Source organism: Tupaia chinensis, unplaced genomic scaffold (assembly GCF_000334495.1).
Source record: "Tupaia chinensis unplaced genomic scaffold, TupChi_1.0 Scaffold000266_1, whole genome shotgun sequence".
Taxonomy (NCBI): Eukaryota; Metazoa; Chordata; class Mammalia; order Scandentia; family Tupaiidae; genus Tupaia; species Tupaia belangeri.
The window spans coordinates 173,410-200,190 of record NW_006159746.1 but is presented as its reverse complement, the minus strand read 5'-3'; the positions used below and the strand labels follow the sequence as shown (position 1 = coordinate 200,190).

The window sequence follows — 26,781 nt, the reverse complement described above, 5'->3', positions numbered from 1 at the left end:
AACATGTCAATGATTTTATTCATATTTCATTTCAGCCTAAGCAAGCAGGGTTAGTTAACATGCCACGTTCGTGGGCTGACCATTAAAAACAGGATCAATACTAAAACTCAGACTAGTTTCAGTCTAAGCAAGCAGGGTTAGTTAACATGCCATGTTCGTGGGCTGACCCTTAAAAACAGGATCAATACTAAAACTCAGACTTTTGGAAAGTGGAAATTGCACATCTGCTGCAGAACTGGCAGATGTGTTGTGTCTCAAATCATCCAAGCGCTGTCTCTGAGGATAGCTTTTATTGTCTTACCATGAAACATCTGCTAGTTTCAACACGATGTCTGTATGGGAAGTACTCACCTGTAAGCTGGAAATGCTACACTTGAACGATGCTTTCGGAAATGGTGGAGCTACAGTTCCAAGGATATGCCTTGGGGGTCTCCAACATTCTTTAGCTAGAGGAGGTTATTTTCACATATTTTTATGTATTTGGGTTTCTTCAAGTAATAATGTTAGGAGAAATTTTTCTTCATGAATATGTATTTCCAAAATCTCTTTGCCTCTCATGTTGCCTGCCTTAAATATTAGTTGTTAATATTAATTATTTAAATACTAATTACTAATGTTATTTGTGTATGTCATTACATGCTAAAGTTGTTCACTCTATCAAAACCAGAGCCAAAGTTATAATTTCTGAGTCCAAAATCATGCAAAATACTTAATAGCCCTGCAGGGAGTCAACGAGGCTGCCCTGAAATACATGATCCACTTTGACCCTCTGTGAAACAGATTTAATTCACTCTTAATCTCAAGTCCAGTGTAGGAGCATATTTAACAGGTATTCATGCAGTTCTGTCTTCAGGCTGGCTAGGCCCTCACACACAAGCACAGGCATCGTCAGCAGCATGCTGGATGGAGAAGACAGCCTACCCTTGTATCTCACTTACTAGCTGGACTTCCTGAGACGGGTACCCCCACCTCTCTGAGCCAGTTTTGTATTTCTAAACTGGGTACGGTGATTAATGAGAAAGATACACAGAACAGTTTTTAAGCTGGGGTGCAAATGCTAGTTTGCATGATCCACTGTAAGAAGAATTGGTAAGGAATACCTTATACCCATTAAAGTAGGTAAATGTGGGTTAAGTAAAATTATATGCATCTTTTCCATCTTGCTTTGTTGGTTCAGTGCACAGGAGTGATGAAAATGTGTTTTCTTGATATTTGGCCTAGACCATGAATCTGGGCATATGCTAACTACACATCAAAGATGAGTAAACAGTGTGTGCTTTGGGAGGCTTGACTCTACTGTGGGAAATGATCTGCCCTCTGTTCCCTTGATGAATATTATTAGATCTGTTGTCTTTTTCCTTCATCCCCATGCTAACTCCTGATCTCAAAAATCATATTGCTTTGATAGGTTTTAAGTAAGAATAAAAAGGGATTTTATATTTTTTGCCTTTAAGTATGTATTTACTTCTCATGTTTTTAAAGATATTTTTTGGGGGGCCAGCAGGAGGTGTGGTGGTTAATGGTGCTGGACTCCCACATGGCTGACCGTGGTTCGAGTCCTGGACCTGGTTGTTTGCTCTCACTCGCTCTCTCTTTCTTTCTCACTCTGTCCCTCTGTTTCTCTCTAGTCAAATTTTAAAAATAAGTAAATAAATAAAGTTAAATAAAATAATTATTTTTAAAAAGATATCTTCCTTTCTGAAGTCTATCAATTAAGGTAACAAATACTCTGATTTGATTTTCTACCAAATACAGTAAGTTATCTAATATATAGTATGTTGAAATCATTTTTTTATATTATGCATCTTCTTTAGTAAGTTGAATTTAGCATTTTAAAATTATAAAGGTCTATTCAGCTATTTGAATCACAGTAGATTTCTAATCTAAGTTTCCGATAAATGAATTAACTCAATACGTTAATAGTAGATTTAAAAGTGAACTAATATTTTATTTTATTTCAGATTAAGTCTCTCAGCAAAAATCTGTGAGAAAACAGTCCTGAAGCGTGTGCTAAAAGAGTTATGGAAGCTAGTTCTTAACAAAATAGAAAAACAAGTTGTTCTTCCTCCCCTGACAGATCAAACAGTAAGTATTTAAAATTTAGTAATATTTCCAATAACCTATCTCACTGTTTTTGGTTTCAATCCAGATGAAATACTAATTAAATAAATTTTGAGAAAAAGTATTTGGTATATGGATTTTCTTTTCTTTTCTTTCTTTTATTTTTCTTTTTTGTTCATAAGATTTTTGCCATAGGGTATGTGCACTTGCCAGAAAAAGACAAAGAGAGACAGTGAGATGAAAAGTGAGAAATCACTCCTCATGGGGGAATGGCCACACTGCAGTCCCTTCTCTATTCTCCTCCTGGAGTTTTGAGCGTGCACACACATGCCTACATACCTAGCATGATTTTCAAGCTACCAAGTCCGGGACTGGAACCACAGTCAGACATGTGGAAGTTCCAATGCCTTAAACACCATGCCACCTGCTGGGCCCTGATATATGGATTTTAACAACAATCATGAAAAATATTTTCTTATCCCAATTTTGATGATAGCATCAAACCTTACTCTTGTTTGACATCAAAATTTCATTTCTTAAAAAAAAATATCAAAGTTTAATCTATAGGATTATTTAATCTACACATATAAGTTTAATTTTATTTTACTGAGAACCCACAAGGAAATAGATTTAGGATAGAATATCTGCTGTGTTTATTAGATTTGACAGCTTAAGGAAATAGTTCCGACACTGCTATTTGAAACTTTTTCACCTTTCCATTCTGGTTTCATTTATTGCCTCTCTACTTGGATATTATGGAGGAGATACCGTCAGTGGATTTGAAGAATGTGATTGTATCACACACAGTAAAATAAAAAAGAACCAGAAAGATCAATTGGCAGCAAAGTTAGACAGTGGTCAAGCAGGTATATAGAGCCGGCTCTCTCCTGAGCCAAGCAATGAAAAAATAACCTTCACCAGCATCTGTTATGAAGTAATTGATTTTTTTTTTCCTGTGACTGAGGAAGATAAATTGATACAATGATGAGTAACTATAAATTAACCCAAAATATGTATTGACATCACTAATGATGTATACTGAGTCCACATTTATCCAGGGAAATTATATGCACAGAAAAAAATTTCTTATAAAGTATTCCAAGATGTAAAGATGCATGTATTGTTGTTGATTGCTAGATAGTGAGTAAATAAAATATGAGTTACTTTGGGTTTTACTTCATGCTATGAACATGTGGTTTAATTATCTATAGTCTACATATACAGGTGACTAAATCACATATGCACACACACTAGACACACATACACACATAGACAGCACATACATACATTATTCTGCTATAATGCAGACTATAATTCTATGACATTAGTGGGCTTTCATGTAATTAGTCGATATGGGAAAAATTTCAGTATAATCCAAAAGGTGAGTTGGTTCATGTGGAGGAGGGGGGTTTGGAATATAATAGAATCATTATAAATTCAGCCAAAAAGGAAAAGTATCTCACCATGGCTACTGCAAAAGCTGTTTAAAAACAAACAGACAAAAAAGGCCAGGGAGTATCTCCACATAGGCTGCACCTTGCATGGTTCCCACGTGTGGAAGCTCCTCGGAGCTCTGCTTGGTAGGCCTTATCTCAGTCCACAGTTGTACTCTGTTGTTCTTATATTGTTTGTTTGCATTTTTAATTTCCCTTGAGGCAGCCATCAGCCTGACTGAGCTCCCAGCTAGCTGTCCAAGCCATCTTCCAAAGTAGTAATTATTACTTTTGATTGGTTTTTGGTAACAAAGTTGTATGAGCTATGACTTCACTGCCCAATGTTTTCACCATAAGCCCTATCATGCTCAGTGTGCTGTTTTGCAGAATATAATGTCTTTTATGAATGCATGTCTCATGTTATAACAGAAATGGTATATATGACATTTAATTTTATTTTTAAAAATAATTACTTATTTCATTTTAATTATCTTTTTATTATTCAATTTGACCAGAGAGAGAGAGACAGAGACAGAGAGGGAGAGTGAGAAAGAAAACCTCTAGGTCTGGGACATGAACTGTGGTCGGCCATGTGGGAGTCAACACCTTAACCACCAAACCATCTGCTGGCCCCGACATTTAATTTTCTAAACAAGGATTTTCCTAGAAAAGCTTACCATTATCTAAATTTTCTCTGGTATTGAGATCTCCGAGTGTGAACATGGCCACAGTTAGTACTTTTTCAAGTTTAAGAGGGTTTCTTGAATGCCTGTAGTTTTTCATTCTAATAGCTTATTTATGATTTATTCCAGTGTATTTTAATTCTTTTGCCCAGAATCTTGATATTCCAAAGAAAGCTTCTGGTTAAGAGACAGATTCAGAGGGCAGGTCTCTAATAGATTGGACATTTCAGGAGGAATAGCTCTACCTTCCTCAGCACTGTATCTTAAAATTTTGCACACTTATTCTTCAAGAGAGTGAACTGAAGTTGTCTTTGGTAAATATAAATACATTAAAGTTAAAGATCACTGATTTAATCCATATGCTATATTAAACTGGCTGTATCAGTAACAAACCATTAAATAACCTAAGTCTAAGACTTTCAGAAGTGGGCTATCTATGAGGACTATTATACTGCCAGTGGTATTACTGGATGGTCGGGAAAGTCATGAACACTCTTGCATAGCAAAACAGCAAAATACACCACTACTTTCCTGACAACCTCATGGATACTTTAAACCCAATCTGTCAGGTTGACCAATTAAGAGCATCTGATTTAAAACCACACGTTATAATAAAGTTAATAAAGAAGATGCTCTATTGAATACATTGTTACTCTAATATTGTAGATCATAAGACTAATCTTATTTTTCTTTTTCTCTGTATGTTTTTAGGGACCACAGATGATTTTCATTGCAGCTAAAGATCTTGGACAATTATCCAAACTGAAGGTAATAAGAATAAAATAATTACCGATCATGAAATGTAATGAGCTAAATACAGCCCTGTAAGAAACCTTCTTCCTACTAGTAATGATATCTAGTATGGCCGGATTAAAAAGATGTATGTTTGTGATCTTTCAATCTGCTATGCAAATTTTTTCTTTTAGAGGTTTTGCGATTGGGCATGTGTGCTCACCAAAGAGACAGAGAGACAGAAAGTGAGAAATCACCCCCACCCCCAGGGAAGATGGCCATGCCACAATCCCTTCTCCTCCATTCTCCTCTTGGGATTTGGGGCACATACTCCCTGTGTGAGTTTTAAGTCACTGGATCAAGGACTCGAACCATGGTCAATTACTTGGGAGTCCAGCGATTTAACATTATGCCATCTGCTGGTCCCTGCTTTATGAGTTTTTAACTTTGTATTCTAGCATTCAGCATTATTGCTTTTGGAGTAAATTGGAGAACATATTTTCTTTCATATGTTAAACTGGTTTTGTATGAACAAAGGTAAAATGGAATATTGCATAGAAATCCAGTAGTCTACAGAAATCATAAGCTAAGGAACACAAAATGGGAAAGTGTAACTCATCAGAACAGATGTTCAACTTATTAACATGTTTAATCATATTATTAGCAGGGATTTGCTAACTAAATTATCCTATCCTTAGTTATTACTTCAGAGTTCCAAAACTTTGGAGTTCTGCAAGGAACCTCCATCTCTATCTCTTTACCATAGGAACTTGGTTGGCTAAAATGCATGTTGTTTTTCATTCCATTTCTTTTTTTTAATTAACTAATTAATTTACATTTATTCTCCAAGGATCATTACAGCATATAAAATGTGACTTCCCATCCAGAATATACTGCATAGTTGGCTTAATCATACATGTTATCAATAATTTTCCATTTCTAGTTTCATATAATATATGTATATGTATGTATGTATTTCCCCCTATTTCTCACCCTCTGCCATTTTCTCCCCTCCTCTCACTCTATCTATAGTCCCATTTCTACCTACTAGAATGTCGGTAAGGGAATGATTCCAGGCACAGATAACTAGTTTGCATTATTCCTCAACTTCTTCCAACTAGGTTTCACGAGGCAACATATTCAACCTTTTTTATCTTCAGATGTGACATTTGCAAAATGCTGAAAATGCAAAACCCTTGGTTCATTGGATTGTTGTGAGAATAGTTGAGATCATGCATACATTATCTTTGCTTGGTAACTACAAACAGTATGCCACCTCCCTCTTACAATGAGAGCTGTCTTCCTTTCTCCTCTAGCTGGTTGCTCGTATTTAGGTAGTGTTTGGTATTGTTTGTGAGTACAACACAGAAGAAGGATAGTTAATTTGCATAACTATTTACAAAGGTAATCTATGAACCTTATCATTTCAGAATCCAATATTGTCATCTACATTATCTCCTTCGTTAGAAAAAGAATTTAAATCAGCAATCTATCTAGAGAACGTAACTATCATCTAAAATTATTTCTCACAGGTGTTCAGCACTGTTGATAATTAGGAAAGAAGGTAGAAAGTAGAAGTCGTTGCCAAATCATTGAATCTTGGATCTCTCTCTTCCTTTCTTTATTCTTTAGGTTATCTCTCCAATATTTCCAGACTCTGCTTTGAATAGTGAATTCAAAAACGCTAAAGTTTCTTCTATAAAATCATGAGCAAGACAGCATAGGTCTCATTACCAAAGGAGGCCCTGGCCATGTGTCTAGTGTCTTTGGGGATGGGAGGCACACCATTTCTCCCCAGGGCTCAGTTTCCTAAGTTTCATGTCACATCAGTTAGAACTGTTTCAGTTTCAGTGGAAGAAAGCCAAGCTAGCATAAGCAAAGAAGGAATATATTTCTACATGAAATTTTCTATCCAAGGGTAACTTGGGCTTCCATTACTGATTAGGGATCCAAGCAATGTTACAGGCCTTGGTTACTCTCTCCTTCTCAACTCTGTTTTTCTCGTTTGAAGCATCCTGTTGCAGAGTGGTTGTCTCTGCTCTTACATCCTTTGATGTAACATCCTTTGAACTTGAATCTTGTAGATAATCACCATTTCTAAGCCAATCACTGTGGCCTGGAAAGTGCTGTGTGTCAATTGATTTAACTCTCATACCCACCCCTGAGCTGGGTGTGCAGATCAGCCCCGTCTAAATCTTGTGAACTCTGAATGGCATGGAAAATAGCTCCCTAGAGGGCATATGCATGCTTGCTGAGAAAAATCAGAGACCACAGAAAGCATAACACTTTAGCATCATTTGTGTCCCCTGAATATTTCAATTTGGTGAACTCTCTTTTAATTGTAATAACCTAAAAGTAAACTATGAATAAAATGACCTAACAGGGTTATTTCATCAACCCTGAAATAATCTGAAGGACATAAAATAGAACTTTGTTACCCATACGTGATTACAAAATAACAATTCTGGATCATATTATTCTACCACTGATATTGACTTTTTATTTTTGAATCATTATTCCATTTCATTGTTATTATTTCAATTATAGAGTCATACACCCTCTACAGTCTTATGCAAAAAAAAAAAAATCAGAGCTCTATTTTTTAAGCTGCCTTAAGAACAGAAGATCAAGAAAAATATACAGTAATGTGGGTAATGAATTTAACTATGATCAGGGCCTAATTAATTAAACTGCTATTTATTCAACAATTTGACATTCTTTATTACCTAATACACTGAGAGTTCATTATGTATGTATATTATGTATGCTTGATTTTAATGCTTAATGAGATCAGCTTTATTCAGATTAAAATAAAAGAAAATAAACATAAACCTTTATGAACTGGTGATAGAATATCACAAAGAAGGATGAAAATACCCCTGAGACTACGAATTTACTGCAAGTCTTTTATTAAGGCAATAGTTACTGCTGAATACTTTTAGAAACTTCCTTATTTGAATGAGCTTTGTTAAATCCCAGATAATTTTTTCTATTTTTTTCTTTTTTGAGACATTTTTGTTAAAGCATATGTGTACTTGCCAGAGAGATGAAGAGAGACAGAGATACAGAGTGAGAGATCACCCCCACTCCAAAGGGAGATGGCCATACCACATTCCCTTCCCCTCAATGCTCCTCTTGGGATTTGGGGCACACACGCACACGTGCCTAAAGTGTTTCAAGCTCTCGCAACTGGGACTAGAACTGCAGTCAACCATGTGGGAGTCTAGCACCTTAACCACTGTGCCCCCTGCTGGCCCCCTCAAATAATAATTATTATTATTATCACTTCTAGCAAGAATTTATTTTTCTATCAAACAAAGATATATTACTTATTAGTACCTATTAGAAAAATAACATTGACCCATAGTAAAACTAGTCAAGACTGATGGTGTCAAAGAGATGTATTTAATATAAACTATTTTTATTTACTTATCCCACAGCATTCCTCCCTAAAATTCAACCAATATTTCCCATGACTCTTTGAATTTCAAGGGGGCATTTACTATTACTTTTTTTTTTTTTTTTTTTTTTTTTTTTGCTGTAGGATTTTTTTTGGCCAGAAGGTACATGTGCTTGCCAGAGAAAGAGAAAGCTCCCTCCCCCCAATGGGATGTGGTCACTCTGCAATTGTTTATCCTGTATTTCTCTACCCTGTCAAGATTTGAGGCACATACACACACACACACACACACACACACACACACACACCTAGAATATTTTTCAAGCTTCTGAGCCAAGACTCGATCATGTATACTTAACAACCATGTTATGAGGATAACCCTAATATTAGTATTTTTAAAATATTAAATGAATTTGAGAACCAGCAGTTAGTGTAATGGCTATGTCGCTGGACTCCCACGTAGTCGACCGCGGTTCGCATCCCGGACCCGGTGGCTTAAAACTCACACCGGGCACACGTGCGTGCGTGCCCAGGATCCCGAGAGGAGAATGGAGGAGAAGGGATTGCGACGTGACCATCCTCCCTGGGGGGTGATTTCTCGCTTTCTGTCTCTATGTCTCTCTCTCTCTCTGTCTGGCAAGCGCACGCGCCCTATAGCAAAAACCTCTCAAAAAAAAAGCTTAAATATTAAATGAACTCATGTTTAGGTTGAAATGTTTATATCAAAGAAAAATACAGCATGCTACACAAATGTATATTACAGCTCCACGAAGCATTGCTGTAATGATGCAGTGCTTTGGAAAGACAGGGACTCCACTGAAGCCTTCTGAACCCTGCAGGTACGCTTAAGGAAGTACTATTCCATTCCCCAAAATACAGAGTGCCTTGCAGATGGCAAGGAATAAACACTAAAAAGCTAAATATGTAAGCGAGACATAGGTAGAGATTACCTTCAGGAAGTCATGGCATCCACTAAGTGACAAAATAAGAAAAGGGTCAGAATAGGAGGGCAAGCCACTGGGTGTGATGGCACAGTAGTGCCTAGCTAAGGGAGCAGGTAAGTGAAGGCTGAAATCAAGCCTGTGCTCCATTCACCAAGTCGTGTGTGCTAACTCGGAGCTGTACCGTCACCAAAAAAAAAAAAAAAGACATTTTTTGTTACTGACCAAAGGCACTGATCCATTAACCAAGCTATGTACTCTCAGAGCCATGCTCACCCACATGGGAATTTTCATCTAATACAAACAATAGCACCAACATAAGTTAGAATTTGAAGGCCAGAAGTCTTCCTTTTACCTTGGTCACCTACAGCCGTACTGGCACATGATAAGCACTGAGGATGTGTCGAATGCTGTTGAATAGAATAGTAGTAACCCTGAGGAGATTGTATCAATTCGGGGAGTCAGAAATTTTAAATTTTTTCTCTTACACAAATTTCTATCTCCTTTACTATCTTCTCTTTCTGCCATCATGTCTGTAAATGAGCTTGGAATAATGGGTTGAGATGGACCACAATGAACAATGAGAAAAATCCACTGTCAAATAATGAAATCAGTTTTAAAACCAGTTCTAAAATATTTAAAATGATTATAAAATATGTAAAATCTCTGGAGTCACATTCGGTTCTTTGTTGTGGGCTTTTCCCAGTAATGAGTAAGCATTCAGGGAATCCAAGAAAGGGAATAAAGTGAAGGTCATGTATTTAAAATTTTATCAGCAGAAATTGGGAGAGGCTAAAATTCACCTCTTAAATCACTTCCATGCTTCACACTTTCTATAACAAAACATAAACCAAAGAATAAAAGAGGAAAAGCTTTAACACACCTTTTCCAGGTTTCTCCTTTTGTATAACTTGCAAGTAAAAATACAGGACTTCTCTATCAAATATTACTTTTTGGTTGGTTGTTTGGTTTTGGGTTTTTCTTTAGGTTTTTGTTATAGGGTATGAACACTTGCCAGAGGTTTGGAAAAAGAGAGAGAAAATGAGAATGCATCCCCCGGGGGAATGGACATGCCACACTTCCTTCTCCTCTGTTCTTCTCTCTGGATTTTGGTCACAGACACAAGTGCCCAGTGTGATTTTCAAGCTGCTGGGCCTGGGACTTGTACCTCTGTTGGTCATGTGGGATCCTATACTTTAATCACCATACCACCTCCTGGCCCTCAGAGTGCTGCTTTTTAAGGAGGCATTTAGCATTTTTCCTTTGACAAATGTAGATTTCTTAAATATATAACAAAATAATCACTTAAAATGCATCCTTATGAAGAATATATTTCAAATAGGAATGTTTGCACATATGAATTACACAGATTTTGCTTAAAATTTTGTTGTTAAACAAATAACCTGGTTATTTTATAAGCAACTGTTGGCCTGTTTTCTAGGAGCACATGATTCGAGAGGATGCCAGGGGTCTGACACCAAGACAATGTGCTATAATGGAGGTGGTCCTGGCCACCATCAAGGTAAGGTCATAAAGCATCTGGATATGCATCCAGAGAGTCCCCATCTGCCCTCCAGAGATTAGGTACCCTGATGCATCTGTGTCAAGCTATGTCATCCATGAATATAGCAAGTCATTGAATAAGTATACTCCAGGAGTATAATAAATACATTTACATCATTCTTACCTCTTTATGATACTTACACTGTATTTATACTTGCTTCTTTTGTCTCTTTCCAAAAAAAAAAAAAAAAAAAAAGTAAGCAATGTCTTAATGTATTCTCAAAGAAAATACGTACTCTCCAAATCCATTAAGATAGATGGGTCGGGAGGATTTGGGGTTAACAGAATTTGTGTTGATGTTTTCTATGCTTGTTGAAATGATACTTTAAATGTCAACTTTCTCCTCTCTTTCAGTAAGTAAGATGATTTAGTTTTATTTTCTAATAAAAACTCAAAGGACTTATATTTTGTACCTCAATTTTTTCATGGCTAAAGGTTAACCAAAACTTATTGTACTATGGGCTAAGTGTGTACAGATCTCAAGATGTACCTCAGATTATCTTCAAATAATTCCTTTTAAATCATATACATATAGTTTATATTTATATGTGAAAGTTACTGAAGAGTTTGAAAAATGAATTTATCTTTTATTAGGTTGTTTGGAAAGTCACGATGTCTTTTTCTATGTTTCTATGAAAAATGTGTCGACTTTTCAGACAACCCAGTAAATTCAGATGATGTTCACTGTTTCTCCCCTTTCATGGAGAAAGCATCTCTTATCTAGGATGTGTGAACGGTATAGCAGAGAGCTGTTGCCTATGACTAACCATTTGCAGAGCACAGAAAAGCCCTACTGCATAGAAACAGACATTACAATGTATTCATTAAAACAGGATTCTCTAAGTAATAGTTGCCTATCTTCACAAAACTGTCACCTTATGGCTTTTGTTTGGCAGTTCTGGCATGTATGAAGCTGTCATGTGCTGCTTCAGTGTCAAAAACTGTAAAGTTAAAGTTGTGAGCTGAGAGTTTCATGACACCTGGTCACAACTAGAAATGTCACTGTATTTTAGGCAGTGAGATTGTGGAAATGGAGTTCCTAAGGAAGTGGCAAAAATTTTGACTAAAAAATGTAAAAATTGTATAATGTAATTTTGGGAGATAAAATGGCCAACATGAAAACATCTCAGAAAAAAATTCAAACCAGGGTTTGTTTGTTTGTTTAATTATTTTCAAAATTTTGAGGAAGTGGCCCAGTCACAGTAGCACACAGATAGTGCCATTACTTAGGAAGCTGGAAGCCACAGTAGAGGCCTGAATTCAGGCCTGAGTTCCTAGGCTAAGCTGAACACATCAGGCATGGTTGTGTGGGTTGGTAATTCTGGGTGATGGTGAAGCTAGTGCGGGAAGATCACCAAGACCCTGTCCGGACAGCAGATGGGGTAGCGATTACTTTGCTGGACTTCCATGTAGTTGGTCACAGTTTGAGTTCCAGACTCAGTAGCTTGAAAATCAGTGCCAGGCATGTGTGTACATGTACATTCCCAAGATCCTGGGAAGAGAATGAAGAGATTGAAGCATGGCCATCCCCCAGGAGGTGATTTTTCACTTTCCCTCTCACCGTCTCTGTCTCTTTCTATGGTGAATGCACATGCCCTAAGTAAAATACCTCTAAAAAAAAAATTGTAAAAAATAAATACCTTTCTCTGTCTCTATTCCTGTTCCTCTCTTTTCTGTCTCTTTCTGAAAAGTAGTTTTTTTGAGGAAGGAATGACTAACCTTTGGAGTAATAGGAGCACTAATGGCTATATACAGGGAAGTACTAGTAGGAAAAAGAACAAGAGATCTAGAGTGTACCATGAAGAGAAATGAATGAACAAAAAACGTTAACAAATTTAGAATCTGAATTTAGCCCTTCATGGACTGTACTAGGTCAATGTATGACTTCAGGAGTGGAAGAAAATGTGTTCTGAAGAAGTAATGAATGCCATTCAGTATATAGACTGACTTAACTCCTGTCCCCAACCCCAGCATTTCTGTAATTATTCACGGTGAGACCACACGACCATCAACTACAGGCTGAGTTCTATCAACCATGAGACAATCTTGATCCTCAAACAATTCCTTCAGATCTGCATCTCAATAACTCAAATAGCCTATCTTCCTGTTTAGGTCAGCTGTGACAATCATTTAATTCAGTCTCATGCACCAGATACTTGTCTTGTTCTTTAAGGATAAAACTTGGAGTTGAATATCCAGGAGATGGATCTGTGTCATTTTCTCATTGTTTCAGGACTGGAGTCTAATACTGTTCCTCCTGAGCCTCAGAGTCTGTGGTCAGGCTTCGAGGCCCCTGTTCTCTAAGTCCTGTGATACTCTTTATCTTATACTAACTCTTCCTCTAGGGATCTCCTTGCTAGGCCTGCTGTGCTTGCTATGACACTTTCCTAACCCTGTGGTCTACCCATCTGCCAGGTATTCACCTGATACATTTCAATGCCTCTGTATCAGTTTGCCAGAACTGAGACTCATAATATCTTTTGTGTCTGAAATTTGCCCTAACTGACTGTCCTATCATACACTAATTCTGATACTGACTACAGAGAAATTCAGAAGGTGGAGCATTACTTAAAATACTTGTGGGACCAGCAGTTAGTGTAATGGCTAGGTTGCCGAACTCCCATGTAGTGGACCACTGTTCAAGTCTCTGACCCGGTGGCTTAAACTCACTCCAGGCGTGTATGCCTGCATGCCCAGGATCCTGAGAGGAGAATGGAGGAGAAGGGATTGCAGCAAGGCCATTCCCCTTGGGGGATGGTTACTCCCTTTCCGTCTCTCTGTCTTTCTGGCAAGTGCACACAAGCCCTATAGCAATAACCTCTCAAGAAAAGAAAAGAAAAGAAAAAAGAAAAAAAACAAACAAACTTGTAACTTCGAGATCTAGAGATTCAGGATCTGCCTGGAGCCCAGCCAAAGCACAGAGCTCATGAGAAAGGTGTTGCTAAGACTAAAGCAGCAGATGGACCCAGGCTAATTCCCAGTGACTGCCAAAAATATGGTCCATAATTCTTCCTTAGTTTCATTATATCTTACAAGCTATAGATTAAAAAGTGAGAAAATGAAGAAGGATAATACTGTGGAGTTTGGAGCGTCTAGACAGGAAGAGTGTTTGGAATGTTTTCAGATCTCTTTCATGTAGGTACATCATCTCACCTGATCCCTATAAACATCAGGTGTTAGACAGATGCCACCCAGGCTAATTCCCAATGGCTGTCAAAGAGACGGTCTATAATTCTTCTTTAGCTCAATTTAATGAAATAGCTGGAAACAGGAAAATGAGAAGTCAAAAAGAAGAATGCTCTGTGGTATGTAGAATACAGATTGAAATAGTGTTCTGTTTTGTATTCTCAAATCTCTCTCACCAGCATACGTCATCTCTCATAATTTTCATAAACATCCTGGTTTAAAGTTAGGTCAAAAACGATCATTCACTTTTTAAAAAAATTTTACCCCATAGGGTGTATGTGCTTGCCAGAGACAGCCAGAGAGAAGGAAAGTGAGAAATCACCTCCCAGAACGGATGACAATGACACAATCCTCTCTCCTCTACTCTCTTAACCTAGATTTTGGGCATGTACGCATAGGTGCTTGGCATGATTTTTAAGCCACTGAGTCTGGGACTCAAATCATGCTTGGCCATATGGGATCCCAGCACCCCAACCCCCACACCACCTGCTGACCCCAATTATTCACATTTTATAGATCAGAAGATGGAAGATAAAGGGATTTAAGTTGTCCAAGCAACCGCACTGCTAGCAATTGGCAGAGCTGAGAAAGGACCTCAGACTCTAAAGTCAGTGCCCTTACTTCCGTGTCACATCATTTCACTCAAGTTTACAAAGTTTAAGTAAAACATAGCAGAGCAAAATGGGTCAGAGTTCTTCAGAGAAATTACTTCTTTCTCTACTAGAATACCATATTTCAATTATTTCAATTGCTTGCTTCTTTCTTAAAAATGACTTGCAGTCTTACAGCCTCTATACAAGTCTTGATGAAATATTTCCTCAAATTCTAAACTATTTGGGTTGGAACTATTTATGTCAGTCACATGTAGTTTCTATTGTAAATTAAGAGTGTCGAATATGGCAGAAGTAACAGAAATTATGATGATCTGTTGGGCTCACTCCCCTCACCTGCTAACACAGCCAAATCATTTGAAAGAAGTAGTATGGTGACAGCTATGAGACAGACACACCCTCATCAATAAAGGCAAACCAATGGAGAGGCCAATAGGAAAACTCTAGTTTGAAGAGGGATTAACTGGGCTTTTGAGTCCCTACCCCATAGCTCAAGAAGATGCAGGACTGCCATGGGATTCCTTGAAAGATGGGTTTCTCTCAAACAGAAATAGGACACCTTTTCACCAAAATAACTACTCTGACTTGAGGATGAATCAAAAAACTTAAAGAGGTTCTGAATCCTTGAACAATCCTTAAGTTATTTTATGATAAAGTTTGAGATACCCAGAAAAATGCCGGTTGGGGTCAGCTAGTGACCTGGTAGTTGAAGGTGTCTGGATCTCACATGGCTGACTGTACAATTCCCATCACAGACCCAGCAGTTTGAAAAACACACTGGGGCATGTGTGCGTGCACCCCCAAAATCCCAAAAGGAGGAGGTAAAGGAGGAGAAGGGATGCAGCATGATCATTCTCCACGGTGGAGGTGCTCTCTCGCTTTCCCTCTCTGTTTCGCTTCAGTGAGTGCACACAGCCTCTGGCAAAATTGAAAGAGAGAGAGAGAGAAAAAAATATTGCTGGTTTGATTACTTTCACCTTTCCAAATTCCTCTGAAACCCTCTTCTGAACCTGAGCATGTCACTCTGAAATATACGTTACAGATGTACTTGACATCCTGGCAATACAAAGATTTCTATAAAAATAATAAACAAATTGGGACCAGCAGTTAGTGTAATGGCTGTTGCTGAACTCCCTTGCACTCAACTGTGGTTTGAGTCCTGGACCCGGTGGCTTAAACACACCGGGCACGTATGCATGCATGCCCAAGATCCCAAGAGGAGAATGGAGGAGAAGGGATTGTGGCGTGTCCATCCCCCCTGGGGGGGTGATTTCTCGCTTTCTGTCTCTCTGTCTCTCTCTGTCTCTCTGATGAACTCAAGTGCCCTGTAACAAAAAAACTCCCCCAAAATAATAATATTAATAATAATAATAATAATAAACATATGGATAAAGGTCCTATAGAATTCTGCATTTGAGGCATAAAGGAGAAAATTTAGATTAAGTGTGAATTTAAATATTGCTTCGGAATTTATTTAAGAATATTCAATTTTTAAATTGACACATAATATTGAAATAGTTAAGTCTAGCTAATTAATCATTTCTTTACCTCATATAGTTATGATTTTTGTGGTAAGAGCGTTTAACATCCACTCTCTGTGTGCATTTTTCAAGTATGATGCACAGCATATTGTCATTAACTACAATTACCTTGCTACACAGTGGCTCTCTCGAATTTATTCCTGCCTGTCATTAGGTCTACTTCTTCAATGTCTCCCCATGCTCACCTCCCGCCAATCATCTCAGCTTCTAGTAACCATCATGCTACCTTTTTTCTGGGGGGTGGGGTGGGGAGTTTTCGCTATAGGGTGCTTGAGCTTGCCAGACAGAGACAGACAGAGAGACAGAAAGCGAGAAATCACCCCCCCAGGGGATGGTCACGCTGCAATCCCTTCTCCTCCATTCTCCTCTCGGGATCTTGGGCATGCACATACACGCGCCTGCCGTGAGTTTTAAGCCACCGGGTCTGGGATGCGAACCGCGGTCGACTACGTGGGAGTCCAGCGACATACATAGTCATTATGCTAACTGCTGGTTCCCCATGCTACCTTTGAGGAGGTCTACTTTCTCAGGTTCCTCATGAGTAAAATCATGCAGTGTTTGAGTTTTGGTATCTGACAAATTTAATTTATACTAGTTTTGTCTTCATGTCATGTAAATGTTTCACCTTGTGTTTATTTCTTTTTTACTTAATACTAACATAATATTTCTTGTATACTCAAGAGTCTAGAAAAATAACAGCATATGATGATGAACTGTATTTTATGCCTCTGAATTTTTTACCTTGACTGAGGTCCTATCTTACTATCCATTATTTTTTTAAATGTATTCTATAAACAAATAGCTCATATAGTTTTTTTCAGTGACCGTATCTCTAAGTAAATGAGGTAATTTTATTGGCTATTTCTCAGCATCTTTTTTTTTAATCATTACAGGTATAGTTTTTACATTATTTAAAAATAAGCTGCTTATAAGAAGAACAAAATAATCTTCCTCGTTTTGGTCATGATCACTCAGAAATTATTTGAGAGCTTACTGTATGTAGAAAACAAAGAAAGCGTGAAAGAAGTGACTGATGATGAGAAGTCTTACCTTTCATTAGGACAAAGGCAGTTACCATCAATAAAAATGAAAAAAAAAGTATGCACAAATTTCCGGAAAGTACAGAGAGTGATGAATTTTCTGTGTTTAGGGGAAAGTGTTCCTGAGAGGGACATTTTGGGATTTAGAGGATGAAGAAGGATAAGGCAGTGGGAGGAAAGCATTATAGGCCTGGAGAAAAAAAACTCAAGTGGCATGGAAGTATCAGCTCAAAAATATCTAGTAGTTGAGTGGAAAGGAAACAGATCATGGCTGGCTGAGCATCTCTGGAAATAAAGAGGAATGTTGCATTGGGGACAGAACACTGAGGCTTAAACACCAAGGTAAAGAATCTCTACTTAGGTTTGTCAGCGAAAAGGTAACGATAAAATACTTCATGAGGGGGAGTAGTGTATTCTGAGCTGATAAGTGAGAGAGGACATGGGCCAAACAGTGGTGCAGTGGTCAAATGCAACTCTATGTGAGGCTGACTCACATGGGAAGGTTCTAGGTGAGCATTCAGAGACCTCCCTGAGTAGGCTGTCACACACGTGCTCATGGTCCAGGGCTGGCTGAGTCTGGGGTCAGAGTGTGACCCTTTTGGGCATTTTCTCTCTCTCTGCCTGTGGAAGAAACAAATTAACTTTTAATAAAGGGGGGAACGCCAGCTGTTTTAGAAAATAATTTTTTAATTCTCAAGTAATTATAAAGAAGGTAAACTTGTGGTTCAAGGTGGGTTACAATTATGTCTTTGCGAAATAAATTGTCTACATGGATTTGCCAAATGTATGATCCAAGTATTGCAAGGATAAAAGTCCTGTTGGGGAAATTGCTACAAAAATAGTATTTATAACCAAAAAAAGAAAATTCTGCTTGCAATTATGTGAAGAAATATTAGCATGTTCTCCTAAATCACTAAAAATAGTTTCTGAAGGATCTTCAATATATGACAGAGATGAAGAGCTACAAGAATTTAGAGTTTTACTGGAATTATAAAAAGAAAGGCTTGCTGGGCATGCAGACAATATTTATCCTGAGTTTTTATTTAGCAGTGTTTTTTTTCCTCACACATCACAGTCAGATCTAAAGGGCTTTATTTTCTACAGTTTCCTGAACAAGAAACAGGAAGAAAAAAAATCTCCAATAATGTTTCAAGATAAAGAAAAGTGATACTTCATACACAGCTGTTTCCAGCCCTCACCATGAAATAATAACATTGCTCCTCATCTCCTACCCTGACTTGAATGAAGCCAATGTACTAATGTATCTAGAGTGAAAACCTTTACAAATGTCAGGAAAAGAATATAAATATGAATTTAAATAAAATATTTGAAACTCTATGGTAAATTATACCATGACAAGTAGAGTATCAGGTGATAAAAAGAAAGAGATTATGGTACAAGTGTGTGTTAGTCTCTCCACTGGGAATAATAGCACTACTTAAAGGATTATTCTCAGAAAAATCAAATGAGTTATGACATAGAAGGCAATTAAAATAATTCCTTTCATAGAGAAAAAAAATCCCTTCATAAATATTAACTATGATATCACTAGAGGATAGGTTTATTTTGGAGGACCCTTTTCCACCATTAAAATTATCTCATACCTACTCTGCTATAAGCCAATGTGACTTTTTTCCCCCTCCTTTCAAAGTCTCCCTTCAATCTCTTTCAATGAAGAGCTAATTTTTTTTTTCTTTTCTCTTTTTTTTTTTTTGGAGAGGGTTTTTGTTTATTTGTTTTTGCTATAGGGCACATGCGCGTGCCAGAAAGACAGAGAGAGACAGAGAGACAGAAAGCAAGAAATCACTCCCCAGGGGGGATGGCCACTCCGCAATCCCTTCTCCTCCTTTCTCCTCTGGGGATCATGGGCACACATGCACACGTGCCCAGCATGAGTTTAAGCCACCATGTCCAGGACTCAAACCGTGGTCAACCACGTGGGAGTCCAGCGATGTAGCCATTATGCATCTGCTAACTATTAACTAACTATTAAATCCAACCTTTTTCTCCAAGCAATAATTTGAGTCCTTGACCTATAGTCTTCTTGAGTCAGGAACTAGTATTTAGTAGACAATGTCTGGCTATCACTTGGGGAGTCATTCTACCAATTAAATATATTTTCTTATAAGTGGAAATAATTCAATAGTCACAAAGCTCTTTCAGATAGAGTAGTGAATTACAACTTTTCAACACCACAGGCAGTAAATATATTTCTGCTATAATTCTAAAAATAAGTGAACTGATATTCTGAAAGATTAAATAATCTATGCAAAAATCATATTGTATAGAGGATTGGTGAAGAATTATATATTTGAACACATTATAAGGAACAGAGAGTCAAAGAGGTAAAGAGGATTCTAGAATCTCAACTGGAAGCATGACCCAACACCTTCCCATTCCTTCCCATACAGAGACATGCCATCTGCAGTTTTGGCACAAGGTCACGTGGCCATCACTAAATGGCCACTGATAGAATCTCACGAACTCATCAGTAGCAGACTTTATTTCTAAGACGTACTGTTATTAGAAAGATTTTCTTTATATTAAAACAAAATCTGCTTCCCTGCTACTACTAGCTACGTATTGATTCTCTTTCTATCCTTTGAAACTACTTTAAAGAAATTCTACTTCCTTTTCCATGTTATAGTCTTTCAGAACTTGAAGAAAACTATTATGTCATGCGGTCTCAAATTATCTGAAGCTGTTTATTGAGAAACAGGCTTTCTAAACCTTGCAAAATTCTACTTATTTACCTTCGGTTGCTCTCAAACTTTTCACATTTCTTATAAATGATGAAACCTAGAAATGAATCTACTATTGCATGTTCCTCTGAACCTTATTCAGAGGAGAATGTTCTTGCCTGTTCACGCCCTTTGGCTTGACCTGTCTACCTTTATTAATGCATGAACAGATTTCATTTGCTTTGATAGATGCCCTATCACTTCTTAAATCATGTTGAACTTGAAAGCAAATAAAGCTTTATGGCTTTATAAAATTTATATGTTAAGCCAAGTCACCCTCATTCTGCATTTTGCAATAAACCCGAATATGAATATTTATCATGAATATTTACCATGAATAGTCCTTTTCCTGTTCTCTTTGCCATCTCATCCTGTAAATGTTGACCCTTCATTTCAAGCAGCCAAGACCTTTCTGATGACAGATTTTGTAATTCAGTGTAATAAGTTAAAGCTTTGGTTCAACTGCATATTTGCAAAACATGTTTTCTTCCTGTATTTTTTTCCCAGTTCCATAGTAAAAATGTCAGCCAGGATAGGGCTAAAGGTAGAGAGAATGTCACCCAGCTGATACTTTATCCACCATAACAGTAAACAGCCAAATTCTCCATGATCTTCCAACTGAGAGATTGACAAAAAATAAAAAAATAAAAACATTTTTTTAATCGATGAGAAATTACCTGAGCCAGCTACTATTTTTTTTCTTTTTAGACTTTTTTTTTGCCATAGGGCATATGTGCTGGCTGGAGAGAGACAAAGACAGACAGAGAGGGAAAGTGAGAAATCACTCCCATATCCCGCACCCCACACCCATCCCTCACCAAGGGGAATGACCACATCACAGTTCCCTCTCCTCCATTCTCCTCTCAGGACTTTAGACTCTCTCTCTCTCTCTCTCTCTCTCTCTGTCTCTCTCTCTCTCTCTCTCTCTCTCTCTCTCACACACACACACACACACACACACACACACACACACACACCCTCCTGGACTATTTTACAAGCCACCAGATCCAGGACTTGAACCATGCAGTTGGTTTCTTATTTTGCCAGTTATTTTTGGCTACTTTGCTGAAGTCTAGCATCCGAAAGACCAAACTGGAGATTCTGAGATTATTCTGTAGATTGCAGATGAACAATAGGAAACTGAGTACCTGTCTTTTATTCAGAACCAGGAGACAGTAATGCACTTTTCACCTGCATGAGAAAAATATCAGAAGGCTTTAAAGCCTCAGACTTACAAATTCTCCTCTACCATATTATTTCCCAAACAAAATGCTCACCATCATGAATGAAGACCCACTAGACTCTACTGAGCTGTGGATGGTTAGTTTCCTTTAATAGCTAAGAAGTTCTCTCCCACACATCAGTCCCACATTTATATCCTTCAGACCCAAGCCTAAGCAAAATGCAAATGCTACTCCCCTGTTTTTGCAGTCACTTGGAAAGAGGCAAAATTGAATTTGAAATCTCTGAATGCCAAGGTCCTTGCAATAACCACAGCACCCTCTCCCCTGATTATCTGTGTCAATAAGAAGAGCAGACCAGTGCTCATAGGTGCTGTCAAAACAGCTTCTGAACACAATATGGAAGGCTTCCAGAGAGAGGCATTCACATGGATTTTGCATTTGCATAACTATAGAAATCATTTCCTTCTTTGTTGGAGTGAGGAGCCTGCAGCATGTATCATTTGTCTGTGTCAGCTGAATAGGAGACTTCACTTTCAGCACCTAGTAATTTGTTTTTCCCCCTGATATTGCTACCCTCTGTCCTGGGTTTCTGTCTTCCAACACCCCTTATAATAGTAAAATGCACTCAGACAGAGGTATCATTACTTCTCTTACAAATCTGTTCACTAATCCTGCTAGTGCCTTTAATGGAATGACAGAAGACTACGACTAAAAAGGAGGAAGTTAATTGAGTATCACAACCTAAAACTTAGGGAGAGCCTTGGGACAAATCCAAGCCTTACTATTGTTTTCACTTTATAATTAGCCCTCCAAGTCCCAAAGTCTTTACAAAATAATACTTTAGTATTAAAAATATGTCCTCTTATAAAATTGATCTAAAGGGCTCAAGGACAAAGACTATATAGTGTCTGTCTTTACAGCTTAATTCCTGTTTCTTTCTTTTTACTTCATTTATCAGATTTTTGCCATAAGGCACATATACTTATGGAAAGGGGACATGGAGGGTGGGAGAGAGAGAGAGAGAGAAAGGGAGAAATCACCATCACCACCTCCAATTCCTGCAGGGGTATGGCCATGCCACAGTCTCTTCTCTATTTGCTTGGTATTTTAGTAACATACACACACACACACACACACAGACACACACACACACATACATTACACATGCCAATGTGTTTTTTTTTTTAGAGGTTTTTGCTATAGGGTGCGTGCGCTCGCCAGACAGACAGAGAGAGACAGAGAGACAGAAAGCAGGAAATCACCCCCCAGGGGGCGTGGCCATGCCGCAATCCCTTCTCCTCCATTCTCCTCTTGGGATCTTGGGCATGCACGCGCACGCGCCCGGCGTGAGTTTAAGCCACCGGGTCTGGGACTAGAACCGCGGTCGACTACGTGGGAGTCCAGCGACATAGCCATTACGCTAACTGCTGGTCCCCCAATGTGTTTTTCAAGCCGTAAGGTCCAGGCCGCAAACCACGCAGTCGGCCATGTAGGATCCAGCCACTTTAACCACCATGCCACCAGCTGGTCTCTGCACTCCCTTCTTCAATGAAGCCTTTCTAAGCCTTCAAAAAATATTTCTATTATGGGAAGTCCTGTTGCTTTCCTTTCCAAACCATAGACCATGGAACATTTATAGTCCCTTAAAATGCTAATAGATGTCCAGTGATATAGATGTCCTATGGCCAAATAATTTAATCAACCTGCTATATTAATGAAAAGCTAAAGAGACTTTTTTTACCACAGTAGGTCTGAGAGCATTTACTATGTTAATGAGCACTGTGAATATTTAAACAGTAAATGTCATTCTACTTCTCCAGGCCCTTTACTGCCTAAAGGCAACTTGGGGCTTCTAGGCAGCAGGAGTTTAATAAGAACAGAGTAAGTATAGCAAACAGTATTTTCTAAACTATACCAAAGGAATTTACTGTGAGAACTGCAGGCATCTCTATTCTTTTCTCCCAGTGCTGAGACTCCCAGACTTTCTCTGGGCTACTTGGTGAGATTGTTCTCTTTCTCTCATTCACTGTAGTGGATTATCTAGTGGCTGCTGAAGTTAATAATGGTGACAGTGGTAAACACCAATGGTGTCACTTCTTTTAAAGCCTTTACTAACTCCTTCTCCAATAGAATTGCTTGCGTTCTCCATTTCCAAGTCACTTTTTTAAAGACCTGCAATGCATTGTTGGGCCATGTTTCCAATTCTAATTGTTACATAAAATACCACTTTGCATGTTGGTTACCTTTCGTTTTAGATTATAATCCCTTTGAAAGCAACCACTGCAAACCCCTTTGTTTGATATCTTTGGGACCCAGCCTAGTTCTAACTCATAATACATTTTTAATAAATGTTTTTTAAGGAAGAGAGGGAGAGAACAGGCAGAAAGGAGCATCCTACCACTGACGTTGGTGGTACAGAGACCCATAGCCCTTTCCTCACAAATTAGACAGTAAAAGTCAATGATCGGGCTCGCCAGTGGCATGATGGTTAAGGCAGCTGCATCTCACATGGCTGGCTGCACAATTCGAAACCTAGATGCCACACCTTGAGAAACACACTATGTAGATGTGTGTATGTGTATCCTGAAAATAGAAATGGAGACGGGATCACAGTATGGACATTCCCCCATGGGGGGTTGCTTTTTCATATTCCCTCCCACCTCCCTGTCTCTCTCCAGTGAGTGCAGTTTTAAAAAAATATCTAGCCAAAAATCAAACAAAAAACTATGTTCATTTTTATAAATGCTGTCAGCCATGCTACTTTATAAACACTGTTAAAGGACAGTTTTTAAAAGAGGATGTAATGGTGATGTTTATGCAGTTACAAATATGTCAAAGATGTTAACTCATTAGTTAATCAGGCAAGCAGTAAGATGTTATAACTGGCTCCAAAGAAAATCCTTTAAGCCACATATATGTAAGCACTAAGAAAAGCTTAAATAAATGTTCGAATAGAGGCAAAAAGATCTATTCACAAAGTTCTAATTAGTTGCATTCTACCATAAATTATTCATTTATATTTCTAGGAACAAAGATCATTATTATCTTTTTTTTTTTTATAACTTACAGAGTTTTTAAATAGCTCAAAGACAAGAAAAGTGAAAATAATTCAGGTGGGTACAGCAAATTGAATACCCACTAATCTTTTTGCTCATTTTTTTTTTTTTGGAGAGGTTTTCACTATAGGGCATGTGTGCTCACCAGACAGACAGAGAGAGACAGAGAGATAGAAAGTGAGAAATCACCCCCCAGAGGGGATGGCCACACTGCAATCCCTTCTCCTCCATTCTCCTCTTGGGATCTTGGGCACGCACACATACGCACCTGGCGTGAGTTTAAGCCACTGGGTCCGGGACTTGAACCACGGTCGACTATGTGGGAGTCCAACGACATAGCCATTACACTAACTGCTGGTCCCATCTCATTTTTTTAAAGAGTGTTTTGTTTTGTTTTGTTTTGTTTTTGCTATAGGGCACGTGCGCTTGCCAGACAAACAGAGAGAGACAGAGAGACAGAAAGCGAGAAATCACCCCCCAGGGGGGATGGCCACGCTGCAATCCCTTCTCCTCCATTCTCCTCTTGGGATCTTGGGCACGCACACACACGTGCCCGGCATGAGTTTTAAGCCATTGGGTCCAGGACGCAAACTGCGGTCGACTACATGGGAGTCCAGCAACATAGCCATGACACTAACTGCTGGTCTCATCTTTTTGTTCATTTTTAAATATGGTATTGCAAGATCATAGTTACCATTTCAGATTACTACCTTCCCCCAACCCTGTTCTCTTCCCTGCTGCCCTCTTCCTATTTTTCTTTCTTTTCATTATAATCTTCTAGTACTTGTGCTCAGGTGTAAATAGACAAGAATGCCTTCCCTCCTGATCTTGGTTCAGTTTCCACCACTGCTTTTTACTCCTAGGATGAGTTATTTCTTTTGATGATCTCTTGGTTTATTATCTAAACATACCTCCAGAGAGCACTGCCTCCTACTCATTTAGGCAAAGTGAAAATATTTAGAAATTTTGAAAAGAAAATAAAGACATCATTGTATACCTATTTTAAGTGGTATGAGTTTTGTCTTCTCTTGAGTAAAAGAAGGTTTTTCCTAGGCTAGCCCATGGCCTAATGGTTTAAGGAGCCAGATCCCACATGGACCATGGATGTTGACCCAAGCAGCTTGAAACACATGCCAGATGTATGCCCCAAATCCTGGCAGGATGAAGAAATGGAGGAGATGGAATTGTGGCATAACCACACTTCATTGGGGCATTTGGCAGGACAGGGTGTTTTCTCCTTTTCTCTCTTTCTGTCTCTGACAAGCACATGTGCCAAAAAAAAAAAATAAAAAGCATTTCCCATGTTTCTGTGCCCTTTCTTCATAATAGTACATAGCTTTTGCAACAACTTGTGTTTGCACAGTGCACCCAGCTTAAACTAGTAAATGCTCTGGAATTTTAAATGACCATAGGTCTTTTTCCTTGGAAAGAGTTTCTGCAATTGTAACAATCTTTGTTAAGATTTTGTCCCTACATTCTCTATGTTCTGAAACTCCTCTGCATACTCTGAAAGTGCATTCAGCTGCTTGTAAATGCATAGAATTTTTCTCTGCCTCTCCCCTTGATTAGAAGAGAAAACTGAGGTTCTACAATTTTTCAGTTCATTTAATTTTTGCACCTCAGAGATTCTTGAATGGGTTAGGGAGTCAACACATACCCATTTAGAAGAGTGTATCAAAATTATTTGTTGAGCGTCTTCAAAATATTCTGTTCTATGAGAATTATAGAACACCATGAGCCACAGTTCCCAATGAATGTTTAGTTTCATCCAGCATTGTTGGTAAAGGAACAGAGAGAGAGAGAAGGAAAAATATATCTACCCTTAACAGAATATTATAAATATATTATCATCTATAAATGGTTGGGAAAAAACAGCTTTAGTTCTAAAACATGTCTCTAGACATCCTGCCTTTCAGAGAGATGTCTGTGCATAACACTTGCAACGTGAAAACTGCTATTATCTCTCAGTGACTGATGACACTGTTATCATATTTATAAACAAGGACTGGTATGCAGTGTATTCATGATGGTAAAATTCACTTGGTGTTCTGTAATAATATACAGTTATCAAATATATAAAAAATAAATAAAAACTATAACCAAAACTAACTACCTAACTAAACAAACAAGTATTTCTCTCTTACCTCTATATCCCTCAGTCATCTTACTTATTTTTTTTATTAATTCACTTTACACCATCACAACACACAAATGAATTTTCCATCAAAATACACTGTGCATTGGCTCAATCAAGCACATCCACATACATGTTCTCAGCCAATAATTTTCCAATTCTTACGTCCTGCATACCTTGCCCTTTGTCTTGCCATCCCTAATTCCCCATCCCCCACCCTCTGCTATGTCCCATCTTCCTCCCCCATTGTCCCTGGCATCCATGGTTGCCCTCCACACCTTCCTCCCCCCCCCCATTCAATTGTTCTGCCAATGAACTTAATTAGTCTAAATAAATCCATTAGCTAGCACAGCTGACACAAACCTACACATGTATCCAAGTCTGACCCTAGGCATAAACCCCGGTGAGTAGAATGAACATGCTATAAAGTTGTACCCAGCTGTGCCCATACAGCTCGCTGCAGTCATCAATGTGC

The 26,781-nt window shown here is 38.3% G+C and overlaps 1 protein-coding gene across 1 annotated transcript in view; it reads left to right on the top strand.

The window, feature by feature from the left end:
- Positions 1-26,781, top strand: part of UNC13C (unc-13 homolog C) — a 656,973-nt gene that overhangs the window by 561,991 nt on the left and 68,201 nt on the right. The window contains exons 26-28 of the mRNA XM_006149494.1: positions 1,962-2,085; positions 4,889-4,945; positions 10,692-10,772. Coding sequence (XP_006149556.1) covers positions 1,962-2,085; positions 4,889-4,945; positions 10,692-10,772 — 262 coding nt within the window. The remainder of the gene's footprint in view (positions 1-1,961; positions 2,086-4,888; positions 4,946-10,691; positions 10,773-26,781) is intronic.